We start from the raw sequence: 25874 nt of genomic DNA, 5'->3' as shown, positions 1-25874 counted from the left end.
AAAAGAACCGTAATATTTCTCATAATATTTTGATAAAATAAAGATTTTTTTAATTTTAAAGCTATCAAAATATATAACATAGCACATATAACAAGAATGACAGTAATATCATTCTTACTATACATGATTACATCACATTTGTTTTGAGAATAGAGTTTTTTTTATAGTTGATCCACTTACCCCACCATGGTGGGGCAAGTGGATCATTTGGCGCAAATTTTCAAGTCACTCATGCTCAATAGATAACAATCAGAAAAATCAAAATAATTGACGATTTGAAGTATAATAGTCCCTCATTTGTCATCCACAGAAAAAAGTTTGAATTACATTATTAACGTTAGCTGTACATAACAATGAAGTTGACTATTGATTTTTCTGTATCCACTTACCCCACGGTACCTTATTTCTTTCTCTACTGGACTGCGAAGTGCGGGTCCATAAGTGCGAAAATGCGAATAAAAGTGCGAGATTGCATCAAATCATGTTGGTGTCTTCAGAGCACTTATTCTTTGGACTGCGAGGAATAACCCCGCTGAAGACACCGACTCGATTTGACGCAATTGCGCACTTTTCTTAGCATTTCCGCACTTGTAAAAACTTTTGCGATAGTCCAGTAGTGAAAGAAATGCGCAATATTTACCTCATTTCATTTACCTCATATTTACCACATAATGAAAATCATAACTAAAAAAGTCAAACCATCAATTGGAGTTACCAAACCATTAGAGAGACTTCTAGGGATTTCATGGATATCTTTGTAAATTACTTATAAACACAAGCCTTTAAAGTGGAAACTATTGAATGGCAAGTTTTGAAAGGGTTCATTAATTTATTTCATAACGCCAAAAATGGCCATTTTTTGATGGGACCCCCCGTAACTCTTTTTGTATGAATATTATACAAATTTTGTATGAACTTTAACACCTACCCACCCCCTGTTTCTTTTTACGCAAAGTAGAGTGTCTGGAATTTGAAGCTGTCTGAAATTTCAATATACCGTTCTATATTTTTCTTAGACGGGTTTGAGCAAAGGAATGTATTCGACAAAAGTATGATAAATTTATCACAGAATCTTAAAATCCGAAACAAAAAGTATCTAAAGCATTTTTTTATTATCGTCAAAATTTTTAACCTTGCTAAAGATAACATAAAGCGAGATCTTTATATTTTTCTCAGTTATGTCGAAATTAAAATTTTTTGAAAAGTTTACTTTGCTCAAACCGTTAATTTCATTGATCCCGTAAAGAAACTTACTCAAAAAAAAAAAATGGCGAAATTCAAGTTATATCCAATGTACTCCAAATTTCTTTTAAAATGCATAAAAATGCAAAGATAACCCTCCAAAGTTGACCATTTTTATTTATTTAGTTTTAAATACTAAAATTTGTGTCTTCGAATTCAGATGGCTTAATAAATTTTTATAGTTCTAGCATCAAATGTCGCATATCAAGGTTGTTAAATAAACGCATTTTTTTTCGAAAGCTACAGCTTTCTTATCCACGTATCAGAGAGTATCCTTAAATACGATCGATAGACCTACGCCTGGCACAAAATAGGTGATGAATACATACCAAAAATTCAAAATATTGAAACATTTTTAAATAGGTGATTGTGTTGTTGGAGGGACATTTCATCAATACGATGCGGCTCCGAAATATGCCGCGTTTCTGCGTGCATTTTTACGCTCAGGTTTGACTGTGTTCCGGAATTGTGAATAATTACACCTTTGATGTGGGTTCATTTTCATTCCACAAAATTCCAATGCACAGTTCATAAGGAAGAGGCAGCCGAGTGAGTTGCTATCGCACTGTTTATAGAGAAAATTAGCGGTGTCGAGACGCGAAAACTGTTGCACGTGAACTGGCTGTGGCTTTGAATCCTAGGTTTCATCTTCGTTTAATTTATTCGCACAAATCGTATCTCGAGCATATTATGTGAGTGTGCTATCACACACCGAATACCGAGGGAAATCTCTGCTTTTCTCACTTGATTTAAGGTACAGTGGGGGAAGTGTATCAGTGGGGTAAGTGGATCATTCGTCAATATTAAGCATAAATACTTGAATATGTTGAATGTTTTCGCACCATTGCTTCGTTTTAGGATATATTCTTATGTCCACACTCATACTATTGCAAAACTGGTACTACACGTACACTAATACAAGCAAACTTGTTAGCTGCAAAAATTAATTAATTTCAAAATTGATTTCCATCAATCAAAAATCCATTGTATCTCTGTCTAAAATCGAATTCTATTAGTTTTTTCGACACATGGTGAGCATTTCAGTTCTAATTGAATGAATCACAATGAAAAATATGTGATTTTTATAAATAAATACAGATATATTGTACATGGTACACTTACCCATACTTTTTAATGGTGTGGGGTAAGTGGATCAAGTATTATTATCATTTATTGGCAGACTGTTTACGGGAATTTTAATAAGTTTAAATATTTGCAAATGTTGTTTTCCTTTATTTGTTTTCATTCCCAGCTTAAATTTGCCAAATTGGCCAAAAAGAATTTGAATTAATCCACCTAAAAGTTTTTTTAACCTTTCTGGTATAAAAAATATAAATAAATAATTATTTCAAAACTCACACGAAATTTTTCGTGGTGTATCTAAGCTGAGTTGCAAAAGAGCAAAATATACTAACTCTTCACTTGAAATCTTATTATCGTACCTTATTTGACCATATAAATTATTCTAGACAGATGATACAAACATATTCATAAATAGAATAAAAAGATTTCAATTTGTTATTCAAAAATAAATGTAACTAATATTTTCAAACTACGAGTGTTTTTCAAAAACATCGTTAGGAATAATCCTAAAATACTTCTGTATAACTTATGTGTATAAATGGATGAATTTTCTACAAATGATTCTAGTTACAATGTTTTTTCGTTGTGCGAATTAGTGTAAACTAATGTATTCATATTTTTCAATATATTTTGAATAATAAAGATACTTTTCAATTTTAGAGTATTAAAATGTACCATTATTGGCACTTATAATAAGAACGAGAGTAATATCATTCTTACTATACATAATAACATCACATTTGTTTTGAGAACAGATTTTTTCCTATTGGTGATCCACTTACCCCACCATGGTGGTTCAATTGGATTATTTGGCGCAAATTTTTAAGTCCCTCATACTCAATACATAACAATCAGAAAAATCCAAATAATCGATGATTTGAAGTATATTGGCCCCTCATTTGTTATCCACAGAAAAAAGTTTGAATTACATTATTCACGTTAGCTGTACATAGTAATGAACTTGACTATTGATTTTTCTGTATCCACTTACCCCACGGTACCTTATTTAAATCAGTCGTTCCATTGTTCCGGTTCGAAACAATTGAACTGTTTAATTAAAAATGGTATAATTACGATTTCTTCAACATGACTTCAGATGATGTTCTACTCCATATAATCACACAACTGTAACGAATAGATCAAGTCTGGATGCACGAATCACTATGCACTCGGAGTAGCAGCGTCCACTGGGCGCGAAATACTAGGGCTTAGAATCACGCGATACTTAGACTCGAGTACACTAGAGGCTTTCCTAGCATCACCGATTCCACGATGTACACTTCTAGGCAGACCAAAGTAGACTCAATGAGTGATCGAAATTGACCCATTATTTATAAACTTAGGTCTCCTAATTGGTCATCCGATTGTATTTCAGGCTTTACAGGGCTTTGCCAGGAATGCGTGTGTTCTAATCAGTCAGGTCAGTAGCTAGAAGATTATTTGGGGTGGGGCTCATTTGGTACAGAATATTTCACTTATCATCTAGAGTTGACTGTGCAAAAGTATGGCTGACGGAGATGAATCAGGGCTAAAAGACTCTAATGGACATGATAATAATAAGGTACCCCGGGGCAAGTGGGACCTAAAAAAAAAGTTAAAACAATTGTTCAACATAGTTTCAAATGTCAATATTTTGCAAATCAAACAACACGGTCACATTTTGGCAACATATTTGCTAGTGTATACATAAGGCGGAAGAGGGCTCATCCAGTTTCATGTGGAAGAAAACGTACATTCAATGGTACGTTCACATCACCCTTAATATTAACTGAAAGTTTCACTCCAAGCGTAAAGAGAAATGAAACATGTTCAAAATATATTTTTGATAAGTTATTAATGACATAAGCTTTCAATAATTGACGAAATTGTAAATATGTTATGTTATTATTGTTATGCATGGCAGAAAAGCACTTAATAATAATAATTGCTAGAAATAACAAGTGAAATTCAATAAAAATAGACAAGTAATCGTTCTCATGATGCATTTCAAATTTCATCTCTGTCTTTGTACAATTTTGAATTCACATTTCAAAAATAAAAAGTATATATAGAAAAAATTGTCATTTTCTCTACCTCTTAAACAATTACGTAATTTGTGATTGATCTTCTTTGATAAAAAATCATTTGTTTGAATGTTTCAGTGCTACTCTCTAAACAACTGTTAATAATTTCTACCTACATTCACACAATGTGACCAGCCCATGGTGGTATGCCGTTTATTAACGACATCACATTTTTACATAAATTTATTAAGGTAAACATACTACAACTTATCAAATTTCCATCAATTTTTCCAATTCTACTGAATAATTGAAATCATTGGAGTTCGTTATTGAACATGAAGCTTTTTCATAATAGCAGACAATTATGTTATTACATACAATCACTAAAATAAACAGCCATACAATTATATAGGGCAATGTACTGTTTCGATTTTGTATGGTATTTTCACTCTAGCTGGTCTTGTCATTCACATTTGTTTTGATTGAAAGATGGAGGAAGATATACGGTGCGTCTACATCCAAAACTAGAACGCATACAGAAAATGTAAGATGTGAAAATAAAAAAAATCTATGATTGTCTTATATTTCTTGTATGAGTAACAATATTTTATAATATTTGTAAGGTTTTCATGCAGAATTCTATTGAAATCTTGCAGCTGCTGGTTGAGTGCGTTTGCTAAAACCTCACATCATTAACGTATCTTTTGTTATATTTCTATACTTAAAACTAAATGCATACCATAAAACGAGGTAACTTTGATAGTTTTTTTTTAAAGAAAATCTAAATATTTTATCTTTTATTTGTAAAACAAGCACTGGTATGTTAGTTTCCGATTGCACATGAAAGATTGCATAACTGTTCGATCTGAATGAATCTATAGTTTGTATTGCGATAACATTGATAATGAGTAGCACATGAAACTATTGTTTGACATCATCACAGTTTGAATTGGATTGGAAAATGTTAATAAATAATTCTATCAATTAAAATACATAATTTATTGAACAATGAACACCTTTAAAAGTGTTTTAAGTCAAAACAAACATGACAAACACCATTACAAGTTGATAATAATGGGTATAAAATTATAACTCTGAATAGATATCTGTCGATAATCATGTTTCGACATTGAATTCACCATAAATCAATCGTTTTTGGAACATGAATGAGTATAAATCGAATGAATCCCGTAAAGTACATGAGGTGTTGCATACCTCTAGGCTTTTAACGTTATATGGGAATTTGTGACTTCGATTACAAAAATGATTCCAAATTGTAAAACTGTTTTTTTTTTGCTATGAGGTTTGATACCGTTCTACTATAGCTAGGCCATCAAGCATACGTACCGAACTCATTATAATTTCAGGAAATAGTGATAGCAAAAGTTTGTGAGCGTTTTGAAAGTGCTAAAATCTCATTATTTTTTAATATTCGAATATAAAGCTTCAAATACTCTCGATTGGAACGAAAACAGCTCCGAGATGAAGTGTCACAATGATACTCCTTACTTTCGCATTCGTTTTGCTCAACTGAATTAAATTAAAAAGTCTCTCGGTTACTTACTTTTGTCTCTGAACAACCCTCTGAAACTCTATGTAAAATGACTGCAATGCAATAATTCCCTTACAGGCAGTTCGTCATCCAAATTTCAGCCAATTCGGACTACCAGAAGCTGAGATACAGCACCCCAAACTTGGGCATTTTGTATGGAAAATCAGCATTTGGTTACTAACTTATGTCACTGACGGTATTTGATTTTTATTAGGGTCAGTTTTGCACAGAAATATTCACACTTTTTGAAGGTGTACGCAATACAGTTAGAAATGACTGTGCTAAACAATCCACTGGTGCTTTGCCTACATGTTAACTTTGAGTGTTTAAGAGTTGTTTTGTGTAAGCTTAAGTACAAACTACTGAACTGATTTTTGATACCATACAGCATAGCAAATATAGTTTTTTGCTCATAAAACCGTTTTATCTCAAATAATGTGTTTAATTCAAAGGAAATTGCCTACATTTAGGCGTATTAGGCAGATTTTTAAAGTTTAATTTTGCAATAAACTGATCAAATACTCGAGTTATAAGAATTTTGACATCATTTTCAGATTCAGGAGACACAAATTTAGTAGATAGGAAAAATTTGAATTCTAAAATCTGCTTTGCGATATGGTGATCAATTTCGCCCAGAAGTGTCATTTTAATTTTTTGATATTAAAATTATTTTTATGATATGTTAAATATTATTTCCTGAAAAGTCGATTACATAAACTGATAAAGATCAATTGAGCACTGATTTTGTCGAAATGTATTTGACAATATTTAAATTCCGAAGGATAACACATCAAAAAGTTGTAAAAAGAGTGATCAATTTGCCCCCGGATTACGGTATTGTTTATGTTTGAAATAATTAAAACTACCTTATTGAGGTATTCGACAGCTATTGAGAACTGTTTGAGCTATTGAACTACTGTTGAAAAAATTGCTCGAGTAGGATTTTCCGTTGATTTCAAAGTCAATTAACGTTCAACGCTCCATCATCGTAATCATCGTCATCATCGAAACTTCAAAAACAGTTTTTCTGTTAAAAACTAAAAATTATTCGATGAGAGTTCTGTTTGATCTTTCGACCTTGACACTTGCTTTTGCCAGGGCGAGCGACGAGGGCAGGATCAAACATGTCGCGCGTCGGTCTAGTAAGTGAAAAAGTGGCGTGATCGGTGAGTTCGGTTGGAGTAAGTGAAAAAGTGCCGTGATCGGTTAGTTCTGTTTGATCTTTCGACCTTGACACTTGCTTTTGCCAGGGCGAGCGACGAGGGCAGCATCAAACATGTCGCGCGTCGGTCTAGTAAGTGAAAAAGTGGCGTGATCGGTGAGTTCGGTTGGAGTAAGTGAAAAAGTGCCGCGATCGGTTAGTTCTGTTTGATCTTTCGACCTTGACACTTGCTTTTGCCAGGGCGAGCGACGAGGGCAGGATCAAACATGTCGCGCGTCGGTCTAGTAAGTGAAAAAGTGGCGTGATCGGTGAGTTCGGTTGGAGTAAGTGAAAAAGTGCCGCGATCGGTTAGTTTTGTTTGATCTTTCGACCTTGACAGTTGCTTTTGTCGGGGCGTGCGACGAGGGCAGGATCAAACATGTCGCGCGTCGGTCTAGTAAGTGAAAAAGTGGCGTGATCGGTGAGTTCGGTTGGAGGAAGTTAAAAAGTGCCGCGATCGGTTCGTTCTTTTTGATCCTTCGACCTTGACGCTTGCTCCTGGGCAGTGCGTCAAGAAAGCCCGAGCAGTCGTCCGTTTTTTTCCTTTCGGGTCGCGCGCCTATTTTTTTTTCTGAGTGCTTTTTTATAGCCGAGCAAACGAGTGAAGCTGAAAGTGGATTGTGGCTGCTCAGTCAAGGATAACGGATCAATTGGTGAGCTCGTTTCATGCTACTATTTCTAATCTATAAAATATGTATGACTGCACATTTAATCGTTACAATGGTGGGATGTAAATATGATTTTTCAACAAACTATGGATGGTTCGTCACTGTGAGTGTCGACACAAACTCTGATTCATGATTTATTTATGTTCAACATTTTTTTTTCAGAACTCCATTTTACCTTTATTTTTGTAATTAAGAAAAAAAAACTTTGAATGGTTCGACACTACAAGTGTAGACTTGCGAAAGGTTCACTTTATTCAACAAACTTTGGATGGTTCGCCACTGTAAGTGTCGGCATAAGAATAAGAGTGTTCTATGATGTCCCAACCAGTCGAGTTTTTTGTTTCTTTTCAAATGAGTACAATATAATAACACATGCTTTCGTCCTGACAGCTGTAGGAATGTTACATTTAGGTATTTGTTCAACAAACTTTGAATGGTTCGTCACATCAAGTGTCGGCATAATTTTCCTCTACATAGAAATTGTTCATATCAAATGAAAATATTATATTTACGTATAAGCATGTATATATCTCACAAATCATTGTTTATCATGGTCTAATCGCTTATCAAAGTGAATCCTGTGACCCAACGATCCTTCCCATTAACAAACATCCCTCCCAGTAACCTTTGTGGAGATGCAGAGGCAAACACGGTCTTCAAATAGCAAAGGTTACACACTAACATTCCTTCCCCCAATCCCACCTGACTGCAAGGACGTGGCCGGCGTCGTTATTGACCTTGTTCAAATAGAGGCACTGAATAATGCACATTGAAGAAGATTATGGCCAATCCCAGCCGAACTTCTAGTTGATTCTTTGTGCATTTTCACTGACTTCGGTCAATCACGGAATAGCAACCATTGATATGTGTAGTCAGTCTAAGCTAAGCTAAGCTAAGCTAAGCTAAGCTAAAAACTAAAAATTATTCGATGAAAATGTGTTCACTGTGTTTCGGTTCGGAGAATAGAATAGAGTGAACACATTTTTCTGTAAATTTCCTTGGTGTTGAATGAAAAAAACTGCTTTTGAAAATTCCGAAATCAATGACGGATCCTGCCCCCTTGAACTTAGGAAGTGAGTTTCCTGCTGCGGATTTGATTCCCGCTTCAGCCATTGAAAATTTTCGGCAGGAATTTTTCTCGCTTGTGCCATTGAAGCATGCCTATCCGTTATGAAGTTACAGTCTTTGCAGCTAAATTACTGATGACGGTGTCCGACATTGTTGAAAGAGCTTAAATGGCATTAAGGGTTAGTAGAGCGTAATTTGTGTTGGCTACTATGATGACATTGCAGCTCGAATTATCAAATAAAAAGAACTCTGTTCTCGTAATAAATGAAGTGTAATTTTATGCGCTCACTTGCCGATAATTGTCAGCTATGTCAGTGCGAAACCAACTGATTTTCATTAATTAGAATTCGTGAGATGAATTAGAAATAGCACTAATCATCAAGGACGCGTAAAAAATTCAATGATGGTCTACTTAACCCTAACAAGCTTAGGAGGAAAATAATCGTCATCGTTTGACGAAGTTACAAAACCAGTTTTTCACCCAAAATCGAAACAACGACAATACAATTTTATAATTGCACTATACTGGTTATCTGAAATGCAGTAATATAGTTGTCGTGAAGAATTCTTACAATTTGAACGATAAACTGGGTTTTTGATGATTGCTGATAACAGAATAACGGAATATTAAGCTGACTGCATTGAATTGGAGCATTCTGATACTATTGCATTTGTTATTTAAAAGATTGGTATTTGTTATGGGACTGCATCAGCTTCATACTTTTCCACAACAAATTCGAACAAAGTCTGTTAGTTTTTGATTGCATAGTAAATTTTCATCAAATTTAATATTCAGCAATAAATCCGTGGATTTGAATATCCATATGAAACATTTAAACTCAATGTTTGAGTGGGAATTACAATAGGAAAACCAAGCTACAAACTTGTCGTAGATCGTTTTTAAACCAGATGTCTATGTTATTAGTTTTTTTTATCCAGTCGTGAAATCTTCAACAGTGTTATCTTTTCAATGCAGCAATGTTGCATATTGCTGCACCTAGCGCTAAAAATAGCACACACAGTCATGGCAGGTCATGGCCTCTATGTTTCACTGCATATATTCCAGTGATGACTGCAGAGTAGTTCAATTATCATTGCCAAAGATTTTGCGTACCTATAGATAAAAATCAGTTCCAAGTTACTGTGGCGCCTGATTCGAAAACGATCCTCGATAAAGATATAGCTCTGCCACAATGGACTTATCAATCTAAACGTATCAGCACAATGCCAAACCAAGAGCAAAATCAGTGAATGATTAAAGGAAAACTTGATTTTTTCTTAGTAAACACCGTACAACATTTTAAATTAGATATGGCTGGCATTCGAAATTGAGGGGCTTATATGCAAAGCAGTGTAAGTAGTAAAAAATCCTTTTTTATGATTAAAACTAGAGTTTTGGTACCGGTACCGTAATCCGATGGGAATGCCAGAATCTTTTAAATTCATTAATGGTGCTAGTCTTTCTAATATTCATGAATTAATAAAAATTAAACTTTTTGTAAAAATTGAGTTTTATTCATATGTAAATTTTTCAACTTTTGAAACAATGGTTAGATGACACCAATTGATTATGAATGAGACCAAATATTCATGTCTCACATGAGCTATACAAATGATATATGCAAGGAAATGCGGTTTTTACTCAATAAATTGTACCGGAATACCGGTATTGAGCTGTTTCCAGTACCGTTACATTCGGTACTTAGTAATTCTGCTTAAAGCATATGTATTGTTTTGATATTTCTTTTAACGTACCGTAAAACGGCGCATCTTTGATAACGCGGGTAACTTTGTGAGGCCCACAAAATACTACACGAAGTAACATAATTTCTGTTGCCCAGTTAAGGGAAACTTATGTAGGAGTAAAGACTACTAGTACGATACTTCGGGTCAGAACTGTTTTCGTTGTTATCGAGAACATTTGAGGTATGGTATTTAAATATTAAAATTTGACGATATTTTAGCATTTTTCAAACGTTCACAAACAACCTGTTCTATGATCGCTATTTGATAATGTTTCAATGAGTTCGTCATTTAACCTTGTTAGCCCAATTATAATAGAACTTGAGTTCAGTCTCAAATCTCTTAGCAAAAAGCATTTTCATAAATTAGGACCATTTCCATATCATGTTGAACGCCTAGAAGAATGGAACGCCCTAAAGGCCGTAGGCAATTCATTCGATTTTGTTCGAAATATGTTTATTCCGACTCATTAAACTATTGATTTACTTTGAATTCAATGTCGAAACATTGTCTCGAATGAAAGTTTTGAGACATATCATGCATGCTTGGTGGAAAATTCATCTAAAAACTTGATAAATCATACTTTAAATTTCATGTAAACATCAATGGAGCCAGTGTTTTATACAACTTTGGCGACCTGTAGCTCAAAATTGTCAAAAAGACACATAATTTTATCCTTGAGACATGCTAAAATGTCAATTTTGTTACTCAGTGTAATTGTTAGAATGAGACAAAATATATGAAAAATAACACGGTCTTGCATCTCACAATAACATAACTCTCTGCGCAGATCATTTGGAAATAAAACGAATCACAACAATATTTCTATTTTTATTGTTGTCAATAACATTCCAGGATACTTCGCCCTGGTCCCTACCCTAGTTACGTTCCATGAAGCATGGGTGTATTGCCGGCGGCATTGTTCTAACGTTCAACCAAATTGTTTATGTACTGCTGCGACGGTTGCGCATCGATATCAATAAAATAGTGGTTGTGAGTACGATCATTGATTTGTATGGCAAACGTTTGCAATGACAAATTCGGTCCATGATGTTTCATTGATAACTCTTCTTTTTCGTTTCACGCCTTTGATTTCAGGCAGTTGGTTTTAATTGATGATCTTCTATCTAGCTAGTATGCAAACGTGGGCATCCCTGATGGGTAATCTAACATTCAGAACGTGTAGTGAACTGTTGATATCTATATCAGTTGGTTGTAAATGGACGATAAACGAATATGTTGACGTAAACTGTCTCATATATAGATGACTTTAATTGCTTTGATTTCAGGAGCTCCTCCATTATCGTTGTTTTCAAAGCACAAAATGTTATCCGTTGATTTGGAAAGATCGTTTGGGACTATCTTTTTGTTCGTAATCGTTCATGTGTTGGCAGTGATAATAACGAAAATTAAATGATTTTTAATAGAATAATACAAGGATAAAAATATTTACATCACTATGCTACGCATAATGTTCATTAATGAATAAGTGAAAACCTGAAATTAGTACTAAAGCATTTAATTCCGCTAGATTTTGTGTTCTTTGACAGATACGCGTATTTTGACCTCAACTGTAAGGCCGTCTTCCGTGCCGCGTACTAGGCTTGACTTATTATGTTTTTGATTTTTTATTTAGTAGCAGCGTGTAACGTTGGGACGTTTTTTTCTTTTTAAGCAAAATAATTTTGCTTTGAATTCGTTGATTTCAAGATAATATTTGAATTTTAGTTAAATTGAAGAACAGAAAAACGGTTTGACGTTTTTCTCTTTTTAAGTAAAATTATAGTTTGAATTGTTAAATAAAATTTGTTAAATAAAATAACTTTCTGTAAATATCGACAAAAAGTATCTTGGATTTAGTTTTGAATTCTCATTTTGACTTTGCCTCATGGGAACTTGCAATAGAAACTGCATGTAATTGGTTTGTGTCTAGGCTAAATGTATGCCATAAAAAGACGTAGTGAGTGCAGTAATGGCTCCTGAATATATGTAACTCATTTACACCATCTTGACGAACCTGAAGAAGCGCTAAGATCGCCATCGAAAGAGTCGTTGGCGCAATTTATAGACAAAAAGGGGATTGTTCAATGTAGATTTCTTTAAGCAAAAAAGACTTAAGCTCGGTCATTTCGTTCTTAACAAGGCTGGAGTATAGAAGTTATCGCGGTTTTTAAATTTCGAGTTAGATTTTTCTGTGCCCTTCGTTAACGTACCGAAGGTAGTTTGTGTAAAGAGGTGAATTTTAAGTGAAGTGTTTAAAACGGTTTTTGTGTCTTTTGTGTATTTATAGTAAATTGTACGTGTTTCCGGTCCCTTTGACCGTGGTTCCGCGAATATTCTATTTGTTTATCCGTAAAATCGAGCAAAAAGGTAAATTTTAGACTTTTAAATGATTTAAATTTGGATTTTGACTAATTACGCCATTCGCGTTGGACTTTCCAGCGCTTAGGCGCTTTTTGTATTACGGGCTGGTTTGAGAGTTTCGACAAGTGGAGTCAGTTTGGGGTTCAAACGTGGCGTCTCCAGCGCCATCATCGTGAAGCATTCGAGCCTGGGATCCACTAAGGCCCGCCGTAAAGGTAGCTAAACGGAGGGAGGTGAAGTTCGTCAACCCTTCGAACGAAATACTCCGACGGTCGCCAAAAACCGTCGTAAGTTCACCTTACGCTACAACCCCGGTGAACGGAGTCCGAGAGCGCGATCCCCGTACGTAGCCAATTAACGTACGCCGGATCGGACCAAATCTGAAGGTGACGGGTTCATTTCATCGCGTGCGGTCAGAGCCCCCAAGGCAAAGCCGTGCGAAGGTACGTTGGCCTTGACCCTGAAGAGGCGGTCAAACCCCGGGAAGCACGACAATCCGTCGTTGCGGCTCTCGAAGAAGACCAAATCGGAAGCCTTCCGTCCAGCCTCCACCTCCTCCGCAACGTTGATTCGGCCATACTCCCCGAGCTCAGACCCTTCGTCGCTGCCGCCATTACAGCAGCGTCAGCGGACAAGCTACGTTCCCGCCATTGCTTCGAGAAGCGAACAAAAGCGACGACCGTCCTTCGCCGGCAACCGCCGGATACGTCGAACGTCATCGAGTCACCGAAAATCCTGCGCAGGTACGTGGAAACCTTTTTCATGGCCATGATAGTTTCCCTTAATACCCGTCAATAAATAGGTCCAACCCGAATGAGTTTCCGTCAATAAAGAGTAGTTGAAGTTTTGAAAGCCGATTGATTTTTCCGTTTTGGGCAATTCGAAGAATTCACCCTTTTACAGACATATAGCTTTTCGTTTTCTGGTAGGTTGGCCTTTCAGACTTCCAAACTCCATTTAAGGTCAGATCGGGTTGAACGAGTTTAAGGTCTTGGGGTAAAACTGTTTGTGGGTCGAAGGTAAACTTTGTGCGTGAAATTAGGAGGTTCGTCAAGGTGAGAGAGAAGATAGAAAAGCCGTTCACGAGTCCCCTGAGGAAAAAGTCTCAAAGTAGTCGGGCAAAGTTGAAAACGACCGGTGGTCTCTCGGTTTCCGAGAGTGGCGCCTAAGCCACCGAGTTTACGCAAAACCTCGTGGAATTTGAACGGTTACAAGCGTAATAATAGAGAAAACTAATGGCAATCAAAATCGTTATCGTATATGTTTTGCATAAAACAAATACATGATATTTACATTAAAAATCACTTCTGCAGCTATTCCGCAAGGCCAAGCAAAGGGTCGTGGGTACGAATCCCACCAGTCGTTTTCATACAAAATGTTAGTTATGCATGCTTTGGTGTGAATTTAAAGTATACAAATAAAACTAAAATTACAGTTTTTCAAGAATCGAATCAACTGTCGTAAAACTTATATTTTGACGAATATGGAAACATTTTGAGCTGTGAAATATGTATTATATAGAAACTTTAGAAGCAATATGTGTTTCCACGATTCTGTTAAACTTAATAATTGTTGTCTGAAACATATTTTTTTAGTAAAATAGATTGTTTTCAATATATCAGAGTAGAACAAAACTTTTGTTATTTTTTTGCACAATATCAGATTTGCGATAACTTTAAAGTTTGGGACTAGAGTGCTATAAATTTTCTGCTTAGATGCTAGTTGAACTCAGGTTATTTGATAATATCAGATGAATCGGATCACTAGAAGCCAAGATCCAGACCTTCAAACTTACGCCGTAGAATATTGTTACTGAGAAATGAAGAATATTTGTGACAAGAGTTGATTATTTTGATTTTGAATTACGCACATTTATTTTCAAAACCCATTCTTCAGGAGGTAGTGAGCGCGGTTAACAAAGTGGCTTGACCAAATAAAGCAGAATCTGGTATAATGAGCTACAATACGGAATTAGAGACACAGCAAAGGATCGATGTTCTTACGTTATATCATTATCGAAGTTTACCAAGTTCATTGAGATTTATCCAGCACCAAAATTAAAAAAAAAATGTTTTTGGAAAAATGCCAACGAAGTAAGAATAACTCATCGCCCGTCGAATGTGCCATAGAGAGTTTCAATTGGACGTGTAATTACAGATATATTGACAAAACACTTGTGTATGTTTTTGAAGGGGTGAACCCAAACTTTTGTACGGGAGTGTACATAATTAAATAGCTATCACGCCCATTTTTTTTTAAATTATTTCCTCAAAATTTTTGAAATTAAAGAAAATAAAACAAAGCATTAATTTTTTAAAGCACACAGCTGGTATGGATCAGAGTTGGATTAAACGGAGGAGCTCCAATTACGCAGGAAACATTTTGTCTACGTGAACCATCAACCAGCTTTTTATACTTGCTTGCTATAAACTTTGATTCATCCCCTTCTGATATTTCTTGCCTACACTGTTATTTTTATAGCTGGGTCGAAGTAAGCTTTGCCATTTTTTATAATTTTTATGTTGACAAGGTGACGTCAAATATTTTCATTTGGTTGTTAGCTGAGTTTGGAAAAACATCGAAAACATATTCCCTGTTTTCTTATCAATGGTTTTATTGTTTTAGGTTTTGATGAAGCTTATCAACAGAGGAATTGATTTAAATTGTGTCCGTACAATGAGTGCTGTTAATTTGAATGTCACGTATGAGCTGCCGATGCAACTAAGAAAATAACACTAAAATGATTGTCAATTTATTTTTGCTTTACGTTTTACTATTCAAGCCATTGAGCAAACTTGGTACTTGTGCGGTTATTTAGCGCTCGAAATGTTACGTTGGACGCTGACGACTTTGAGCTAGGAAAAACATATACTATTCCTTAAACCTAAAATGGCCCGGTCCATATCAAATATAAAAGCCCCAATAGAAAATACTACCAAATTTCGAAACAACAAAGATCATTTCTCTCTTGCATATTTGTGGAGAAAATCAACGCGGAATGATAAGCAATGGTTGGCCGTTATGTTTGTCAAGATAGACAAACACATTAGAGCAAACTGAACATAGGGTAATTGGCTAGATATACTTTTCCAAAAATCACGTAAACGGTCGTTAAGGAGAGCGTAGCTATGTCGGGCCGTCTGGACTTTGTTCCGTATAGTTGAGCCAAAAATAATATCCAAAATAATATATGTCGTAATTGATATTCATTTTTATTGAATCAAGCTCCAATTCTTTTTTGTATGAAGTAGTAATTCTTTCCACTTGCATACCTAAAATGGTAGAATGCAGTTACTGAAAAATTATTAGTTTTTAATTTAGTCTATTTGGATAATGGGGGGAGGGGGTTTGTTCTAGATTTCTTACGCATTATACAAAAAGTTTTTAATTTTCATACAAAAAATCTTACCATGGGGGGAGGCGGGTTGAAAAGCCGCTAAAATTATCTTACGTAATTAATGGACAGCCCACGGTTGAAATCCACGCAGATACATTTCTACGATCATATATGGAACTTCTTGGCACAAATCGCAAGACGCTTGAAGCTTGAATAAATGCTTTATTTGAGCAGATCAACTAAGATCAGTATTTTAGGTAACATTTAGCGGTAGCTTTATGAAAAATCCAAGGTTTGTGCCATATCATACTAAGAGACACGATAAGTAGAAACTGATAAGCGTGGATTTCAACTGTTTTCTGTCTGTCCGTTGTGTGCCATCGTTCTGAAGCTCGGATGCAATCGAAAATTTGCACCAAAATTTGAACCACATCCGTGCACGGTTGCAATCGAGGCACAAATGGCCTGGTTTTCGAACCGGTGTGCAAACCGATGTTCATTTTACACATGTTTGAGTTTAGGTTTAGGTTCGAGCGTTTCGGTTTGAACACGAGAAAAGAGTACAAGGAGAGTACGAAGCCGCCTGAACCAACGTGTTCGGTGTTCGTTTGGGAAGACTGGATGATTCCGAAAGAAACGGCTAAACGTATACTTCCACTACCACACCATTCGCAGATAAATTGCTTTTATAGAGTTCTGGTCGATAACATTGCGGAACACGTTTTTGTCTCAAGCACTAAAATGCCGTTATTAACTTAATTAAGGGTTGCTGAATCCATTGTCGTTTTCAAAAATATCATAGCACGTCTAATTTTTGAGATATTGACTGTTGAAAATGCTAAATTGGACTATTTCAGCCAACTTGCATGCAAGTTTGCCAGCTTGTATGGCATTTTATGCGGTTAATTTGCCATAGAATCCAAACTTCATGTGTATAACAATTATTATCACCAAAATTCATAATACTTTCGATGCTCAGAAGTTATTTTTTGATGGTTTCGAAAAGTATTGTATTTTGCCATATAAACGAAACGAAGAATTTTGTATGGAGACAGTAAACATTTTGGAAAAATCGATAGAATCTAAATTCAATCGTGCAATTTCAACAAAATTATATCTGAAATGAAAGTTACAGTCATATATTGCATACTTAATGTATTAGATCATAAAAAAATAATCATTGTTTAAATTTCATGTAAACATCAATGAAAACAGTGTTTTATACAACTTTGACGACCTTTAGCTAAAAATTGTGACGTGCTGGAACATTTCTGAGAACGGCATCAGATACAACCCCAAATCTACTAGAGACACATAATTTGATCCTTGAGACACGCAAAAACGTCAATTTTGTTACGCTGTGCAATATGAGTCGATTTGTTCCATAACAAGGATCCTCCTCTCTCACTAATCCACATCTGTGGGATGGACAATGTTTGAAATTTCCATCGAAATCAACATTTGTACAGCGTCACCGTGTCACCAATCATATTATATTCCGGAAAATGACCCTTAGTTGATCCATAACTGTGGGGTGACTGTACAGACAAAAATCTGGCCTAATTGGTTATTTTATTGATATTTCTTGACAGGCATTGAATGCTTTCAACTAACAGGCCAAGAATGCTTGACTTATTATGTTTTTAGTTTTTTTTTTTAGTAGCAGCGTAATAATAGAGAAAACTTATGGCAATCAAAATTGTTTTCGTATATTTTTTGCATAAAACAAATACATGATATTCACATTAAAAATCACTTCTGCAGCTATTCAGCAAGGCCAAGCAAAGGGTTGTGGGTTCGAATCCCACCAGTCGTTTTCATACAAAATGTTAGTTATGCATGCTTGGGTGTGAATTTAAAGTATACAAATAAAACTAAAATACAACTCAAGAATAACTTTCAATTTATCTAGCGACTAAAATTACAGTTTTTCAAGAATCGAATCAACTGTCGTAAAACTTATATTTTGACGAATATGGAAACATTTTGAGCTGTGAAATATGTATTATATAGAAACTTTAGAAGCAATATGTGTTTCCACGATTCTGTTAAACTTAATAATTGTTGTCTGAAACATATTATTTTTAGTAAAATAGATTGTTTTCAAAATATCAGAGTAGAACAAAACTTTTGTTATTTGTTTGCACAATATCAGATTTGAATAAGATAATTTGAATGCTTTCAACTAACATAATAAGTTGAATGCTTTCAACTAACATAATAAGTTGAATGCTTTCAACTAACAGGCAAAGAATGCTTTCAACTAACAGGCAAAAAATGCTTTCAACTAATATTATGATTCTCAATCCTATCGGATCTACTTTTAATATAAATTAAATTTAAATATTTAATTAATGAGGTGACTGGGAAAGAAGACCCCTCGAAGGTTGGTTTCTGATATCCTCAAGTGGTCTTCTTTCCCAGTGCATGCACCATTATTTTGCAATTTCTGACAATGATTATGTAATGATTCATTATGCAACTCAGAACAGTCACGTAATGAAAAGGAATTGCATAATGTTCATTACGCAACTGATATCAGATGGTACACAAATTACGTCACGCTAATTTTCAACTTTTTTGACCCCCTCCCCCTCCTTTGTTTTCTTTTTTTGATATTCAGACCCCAGTGGTCTTCGGCCAAACCACCCCTCTCCCCATAAATGATCACGTGGTTTATGAAGGAACTCTTTCAAAACTTTTACAAATTCTATCGTTGAAGTAAGACGCAACATGTGAAGTGAAATTTGACTCCGTTGTCATAGAAAATGATCTAAAAATCGTGATTCGTCTCCGAGCGTTATACGAAGCCAATTTCTACGTACTAAAACAGTTTTAAAACATTTTCGTTTTGTATTTATTGAAATAGTCAGTTTTTGTCATTTATCAACTGCAGTTAGAAACATGATCAAAGATTCCATTATAAAAAGATCAACGATACATATTTCATATGACCTATGTGTCATGTCTACCTATCTCAAGCGATATTCCTTATGACTCTGGTACCTTTTACTTGTTCATACCTACGGGATTTCTGAGCTATAAATACTGGCTGCCGTAAGAGCAGAAGGAGATTCTTCCTGGACTGTGGACTGATTAACATATTATTTTATTCTTTATTTACAGGATATAAAACTATGATATACCATATAATCAAAATACAGTTTCAAACTGTTTGGTAACTTTGATAATTGATATGAAAACAACTAAAATCTGTAATCAGAATGTTAATGGGCATCTGTTCAGTTCAAAAAAGTTTAGAGAGTGCTTGTACAGACATTTGGTCTACATTTTATGTAATAAAACTTAATTTTCGTTAGAAAAAAAATATCAAAGATGAAATTAAATTTCTGGAAAATTCTAATTTTTAAGGCAATTCAATATTTTTTTCTATTTCGAAAACATTTCCATGCTAACTTAAATAATTCTGTCTCAGGAATAAAATGAAATGAATAAAATGGTTAGATTTATGCCAAAGAATATAATATAACAAATTATTCGACAATGACGTACATGCATCGTCTGATTCCCTACTCGCCACATAGTAACGCACATGCGCTAGTGTTTATGCACGGAAAATCGCTAAAAGGTAACGCGAAAAATATTTGTATGAAAAATGCATTCAATGAATTATTTCTCGAAATTTGGAACTAATTTCGAAAACATATTTGGTACCGATTATGCGTAACGACCATGCCTTTATCACATTTTTTTCGATTAGAGCTTCCATTCCAATAGTAAAGCAGGTAGTGCATTACAAAAAAATATTTTAAATTCAAAGTTTTTTTCATTTTCGCGAGTTGTGCGATAACCCAAAAAAATGTTTTAAAAAGCTGTGGTATTTCTACTTGGTTAAGTTCAAGTTGTTTTCAAGCTTTGGTGAAAATTTAATGTCAATCAGCACTATAAGAAAATACCCAAACCTCCAAATGTGTGTCCATTTCGTATGAAAAGAATCAATACGTATTTTATTCTGTGAAGTACTGTACATTTCCACAAAAAAAAAAAAAAAACAGAGGACAAACAAACATAGGAATAATAATAAAATCTATTCAAATGGCAAAATATGTTTAAAGATAATAAACTCACGATTGTATAATAGGAATCAATATGTCATAGCGAAGCGCAGCATGTTGTTTCGTTGCTTTAAAAAAGAATTTTCTTTTCGAATGTGTACTGCGATGAAAAAGTATTGATTTACTTAATCCATTCAGAAAAGTAATTTTCCACGCAACTAGACAGAAAATTACATATACCCATAATAGTTAGATCATACTATCATAATAGCTTCGCTTAACGTCAAATCGTCCCCTAGGTGCTACAACTAGATAACTTCAAAATCAAAATTTCGAACTTTTCAGCATTGAAAGTTTGACCGTTTCACAGGGTGATGGATAATCACAGATAATATGATTGAAAAGTAATCTTGAACATGTATACTTTGAATTACACGCTTATGATCTGTGAATATCTGCCGGATTAAATTAAGATTTATGTGTTGACAAATTGAACTCTTAAAATCGAAATTTCGAGTTATCTAGTTGTAGCATTAAAGGGACGAAATAATATCAAGATTCGAACATTGCACTCTTCAAACGTATCTGTAGGAAACAAGTGCTATCGTGTGTCACAGTTTGAAATTCTGCTAATAAGTTATGGGCAAATTAGTCAAACCTTGACTAATCGGTCAGTAACATCCTTGGGGTGATGTTGAAAAGGTTAAAATCACTTCACACGTTTTTTCCATTGCTGATCTATTGTACAAAATTTTCACTTACATGTATATGCTGATATAATGTTTATGTTCTGCTTCGTATTGAAAATAAATAGCGGTGAATTTCTACAATAAGAACATGAATATCGACAATTATTTCACTTTGATCACACATTTAACAAATGAAAATTTTGCTATGCACACAATTTCTTCACATTTTGCTAGTAGGTTTCCAAACCGTGGTTATGTTTCTAAGATCGTCGATCTTCAAATACATCACTAGAATCACTGATTTTGCCTACTACCTAATTTGTAATATATCATCAATAAATATTTTCAGGTGGGTCTAAACCGACGGCTATATTGTTCGATTCAAACAGAATGGGATCCGCGTTGATACAGTGTTGACTTGGCCAGCACAAAACCTACTAGCCCTTCGCATATGTTACAAATAAGTCTCAGCGCGCAATTGAAATACTCAGCCGGTCACGTATCGGTTGAAATGAACGGCGTGTTTTAGATCACACAAGTATGCAAATACGCTATCATGATGGAGAATTGTGGCTAATGTTGAGCGCAATTGTATATGATAGTACGCACTAGATGGTATCTGCATAGTCGTTGGTTTATCACAAGGAAATCCATTTGAAATTTTACTTACATTTCGGTGCTACGGTTATAAAGTTCAACCACTCGAATCGATTTTTGTATTTGTGGAGTTTTCAATTGCTATTACTTTTATTTGAACTCGTAGAAACCGGAAGGATATGCTGATTCACAAGTTTTGCTGATCCATGTCTTTAGTTACCACCGCGTGCAAAACCCCATCTGAAGCCAAGGAAATGGTAGCACTGAATGTGAACCACTAACGGAAGGAATGGCACTGAATAAAATTTGAACTAGTATGTTATTCCACATTGCACACTTCTTTTATAGCTTCACTATAGTGTGCACGTTGTGCTAATGCTCAAAACAAATAAAGTTCGTGCTTCACAATACAGTGTATCTGTCACACTGTTGAACTCATATCTATGGAATCCACGTCGCTGTCGTCGTTATTGCTAACCATTTATTACAACTCCTTTAAATTGTTCGATATTTGGTTAAATCGCTTACCACACATACCTATGAAACACTTGAAAATACACTAACCCATGTGAAGTCGCGTGGATCTGTTTTGTGTCTGTTTTTCGGCTTACTGTACTGGCGATTTAATAGGTGATAAATGTGTCAAAGAATATGATTAGGACTTCGAAGATAAGAATCATTCAACCGTTTTCTCACGTTTCTCTATTGGCACAACAGTTTTCGCGAAACAATCTGTTTACACTGAATTTTACAAAAAAGGACTTTTAAGATGTTTAATTCAGATTGATATTTTAAACATTAAAAAATGAAGAATTAATGAATTAAGAGTACTGAATTTTAAGAAATGTATGGAAAACCCTTTTTGCTGGACGTATTTTATCAATTTAATCCAGTTTCCATGTAACGCATGCTTCCCATAACACGCATGTTTCCCATAATCCAACTGCACATGAGAAATCTGAGTTTTGGTTGTTGTCGACTACATTAGATGTGACATATTTGATGAAGTCCTTGCATTTTTGTAGCACTGTCAGAGTCCATTTTTTTTTTCGCCAACAGTATGGCAATCAATAATTTCACAGTCGATTTCAATGACCCCTAAATGAGGTGAAATCCCCAAAATCTGTTTGATTTCTACAAGGCGGTTTGCTAGTTGGAATTATAGAAATCCATGTTATGTCGCCGCAGGTAACATCTCTTCATCATCGGAAAACCCCTGCAGAAAATGTACCTACTTATACTAACATATCTCCCTCTGATTTATATTTTTAACTGAACAATTGAATCAAATGATTGATGCAATGTTCAAAAACACCACGTTGACTGAAGCAGTCCAAGTTAGGTGACCATTTCCTGGTCCGGCAGGTACAAGAAGGCGAGGAGCACAGTACTGACCTGGTACTGCGAAATCTGTCGAATGTGGGCCGCAGCCGAGGATGGAGGGAGGCAACTGCGAACCGAGTTGTGTGGCGTGGAATTGTTGAAGCGATTTTAATGTAATAACAATGTAATGCAAATAAATGAATGATAAATGAAGTAAACAAAATAGACTTTTAATATTTTTTTTTAAATTGTTTGGAGCGTAGGTTTAAGCGAGAACACTCATCTTTCAAAAATGTTCGGTGATTTATCAACTTGAACTCAGTGATAATAGAATTTACTGTTACATTGTTATTCGAAGAACAAATTTGAGTTGAGACGATAAGAAAATCAGTTATCATTTTGTTATTCTACATTGCTCGGATTCGTGTGTGCATAGTGTCCATATTTTATTGTTATTATTTGTATTTACTGTCGTAAACCATGTTTGTAGACCGTTCAAATTAAATGGCGCATAAAAAGTCTTATGCGCTAGTTTCATGACGAATTTTTTTTTAAATTTAATTTTTGTATTTTTTGAATCGCCTGAAAATTTGCATACAGATTCTTTATGACCAAAAATGCCATTTTGCCCCTTCAGACCGCCATTTTGAACCTCGCCTTATTTTTGAGAAGGGCGTATCGGAAAATGTATAGCAAATCTTTAAAAAACTGTAACTCGAAAACGGTTTGTCCGATCGATTTGAGATCTTCTACAAAGTTGTAGGTATTGCTTAGGACTATATGGAGAAAAATATGCACGGTAAAAAAAGTTACAGATATTTTTTTTTTCAAAAACAAAATTTTAAAATCGATTTTCTCCAAAAACGCAGTTTTGATTTTTTTTTTTGATATGTTTTAGGGGACAACTTATGTGATTTATTGCGAAATGTTTAAAAATGGAAGAATTATGGACAAAAAAGTTATGATTTTATAAAAAATTACAGATTTCGAAAAAAAAAATCGAAATAGAGGAAAACATTAATTTTTTATGTGATTCTTTGAAAGTACAGAAAAATTGCAATCGAAAAGTACTTAGGTAAATTTTTTCTAGGTTGCATCAATTTCGAGATATACTCATATTTATATAAAATTTTCAAATAAAAAAAGAAAAATAGGCCCTTTTCAAGCATATTTCGTGTTTCTCCATTCCAGAAAAAAAATATTTTGATTGAGTGAATCGTAGCTGAATTGTTTATTGTTTGATCAAAACCTATATACTAAAGTATTAAAAAAAGTATGCACGGTAAAAAAATAGAAACGAAATTTTCAAATGAAAATTTGAAGTTCATTGTTCTTAAAAACCGCAAAATTTATGTTTCTAATTTTTGGATATGTTTTGCAGCATATTGCTTGTAATTTCTTGCACAATGCCTCAAAACGGAAAATTTTTGGATAAAAAATAAATTATTTAAAAAATAAATAAAACGAATTTATGTAAAACGATATTTTTGGTGCGTTTTTTTGAGTACAAAAAAAAACTATATATTTTTAAAAATGAAAAATTTCTATCGAAAAATACTCAAGTAAAATTTAGCTGAGATGCATCACTTCCGAGATATACACGGTAAATCTAAACGTGGCATTAAAAATGTGATTCTATCACAACGGTGTGCCTTTGGTCCCCAGGGCTAAGCCCGGCTAATGGGTAAAGCCCTCTCATCGCGGCAAGATCGTACAACCATGGAGAAGGAGTTTTTTTTGTTTGTTTTTTTGTTTGTTTTTTTTATATATATACACTGCAATTTTATTTCTTAATTATATCAACTACTTTCTTGTTATCATCACAGCTCGAAAATTGTCTAACTTCAATTTGTGTTTCAGAGATAGGGATAAACGAGTGATATTTCTGAGTGCCTTGAACTGTTTTTGCACTTGAAAATAGTTGGTTAAGTTCTTGTGCAATGATATCATATTCCTCAGTAGTCGAATAACAAAAGAAGATTTGTGTAAGCTGTAAGCGAAAAATTTTACTTACGTACTCTTCCAATGCATTTTCTGTACTATCAAATAAACACATAAAAAATATTGTTTTCCTTTATTTCGATTTTTTTCAAAATTTGTAATATTTTATAAAATTATAACTTTTTTGTCCATAATTCTTCCATTATGAAACATTGTGCAATAAATCACATAAGTTGTCCCCTGAAACATGTCCAAAAATAATAATAATCACAGATGCATTTTCAAAGAAAATCGATTTTAATTTTTTTTTATTAAAAAAATCTGTCATTATTTTTTAATGTGCATATTTTTTTCCAAATAGTCGTAAACAATACCTTCAACAACCGGAAAATATATCCAAAAATTAAAAACATCAATGTTGCGGTTTTTAAGAACTATTAGCTTCAAATTTTCATTTGAAAATATCGTTTATATTTTTTACCGTGCACTCTTTTTTCAATACTTAAGCATAAATGTTTTGATCAAACGATAAACGATTTAGCTACGATTCGCTCAATCAAAATAATTTTTTTCTGGAATGGAGAAACACGAAATATGCTTGAAAAGGGCCTATTTTTCTTTTTTTATTTGAAAATTTTATATAAATATGAGTACACTCAGAAATCACGAAATTCACTCAGTGACTTAATTTTATGCATTTGAGAACTTTTCAAAATTTATTCATTGCAAATTCTACAATATATGCATTTTTCGGTCAAATTTCAGATTTTTTTTACTATATTGGTTAAAGCAATGCAATTGATACATTTTAGTAGTCAAATACAGTATCAGGCCGGTCCGCCATTATAGAGAATTTTCCGCAGTAAAGAAAGTGTAATTTATAAATTGGAAAAGTTTATCTGGTTGACAAGCACCATAAAATAACAAGCAAAATGGTAAGAAAGATAATCAAATTCATCTCCATGAAATCCCTTATCAACAAAACTACTTATTTTCCAGAAATCACGTTTCAGTCAGGATGTTCGAAGCAGATTGAAATTATTTCCA

At 34.2% G+C, this 25874-nt stretch overlaps 1 protein-coding gene across 3 annotated transcripts in view; it reads right to left on the bottom strand.

Annotated features, from left to right (window-relative positions):
* The window catches only part of LOC5574378 (sodium/hydrogen exchanger 9B2), a 51763-nt gene extending 29874 nt beyond the window's left edge, over positions 1-21889 (bottom strand). The window contains exon 1 of one of the 3 annotated variants that reach the window (XM_021844388.1): positions 21637-21889. Coding sequence is in view for 1 of the 3 variants with exons in the window: in XM_021844387.1 (XP_021700079.1) it covers positions 3400-3413 (14 nt within the window). In the remaining 2 variants the exon portion in view is untranslated. Of the gene's footprint in view, positions 1-3316; positions 3336-3399; positions 3638-21636 lie in introns of those variants that run through there. The other 2 variants (XM_021844387.1, XM_021844389.1) reach the window with 2 other exon arrangements.
* Between the last annotated feature and the right edge of the window lie 3985 nt (positions 21890-25874).

This window comes from Aedes aegypti, chromosome 2 (assembly GCF_002204515.2).
Source record: "Aedes aegypti strain LVP_AGWG chromosome 2, AaegL5.0 Primary Assembly, whole genome shotgun sequence".
Taxonomy (NCBI): Eukaryota; Metazoa; Arthropoda; class Insecta; order Diptera; family Culicidae; genus Aedes; species Aedes aegypti.
The sequence above is the reverse complement of the archived record's forward strand: the minus strand, read 5'-3'. Positions and strand labels throughout refer to the sequence as shown.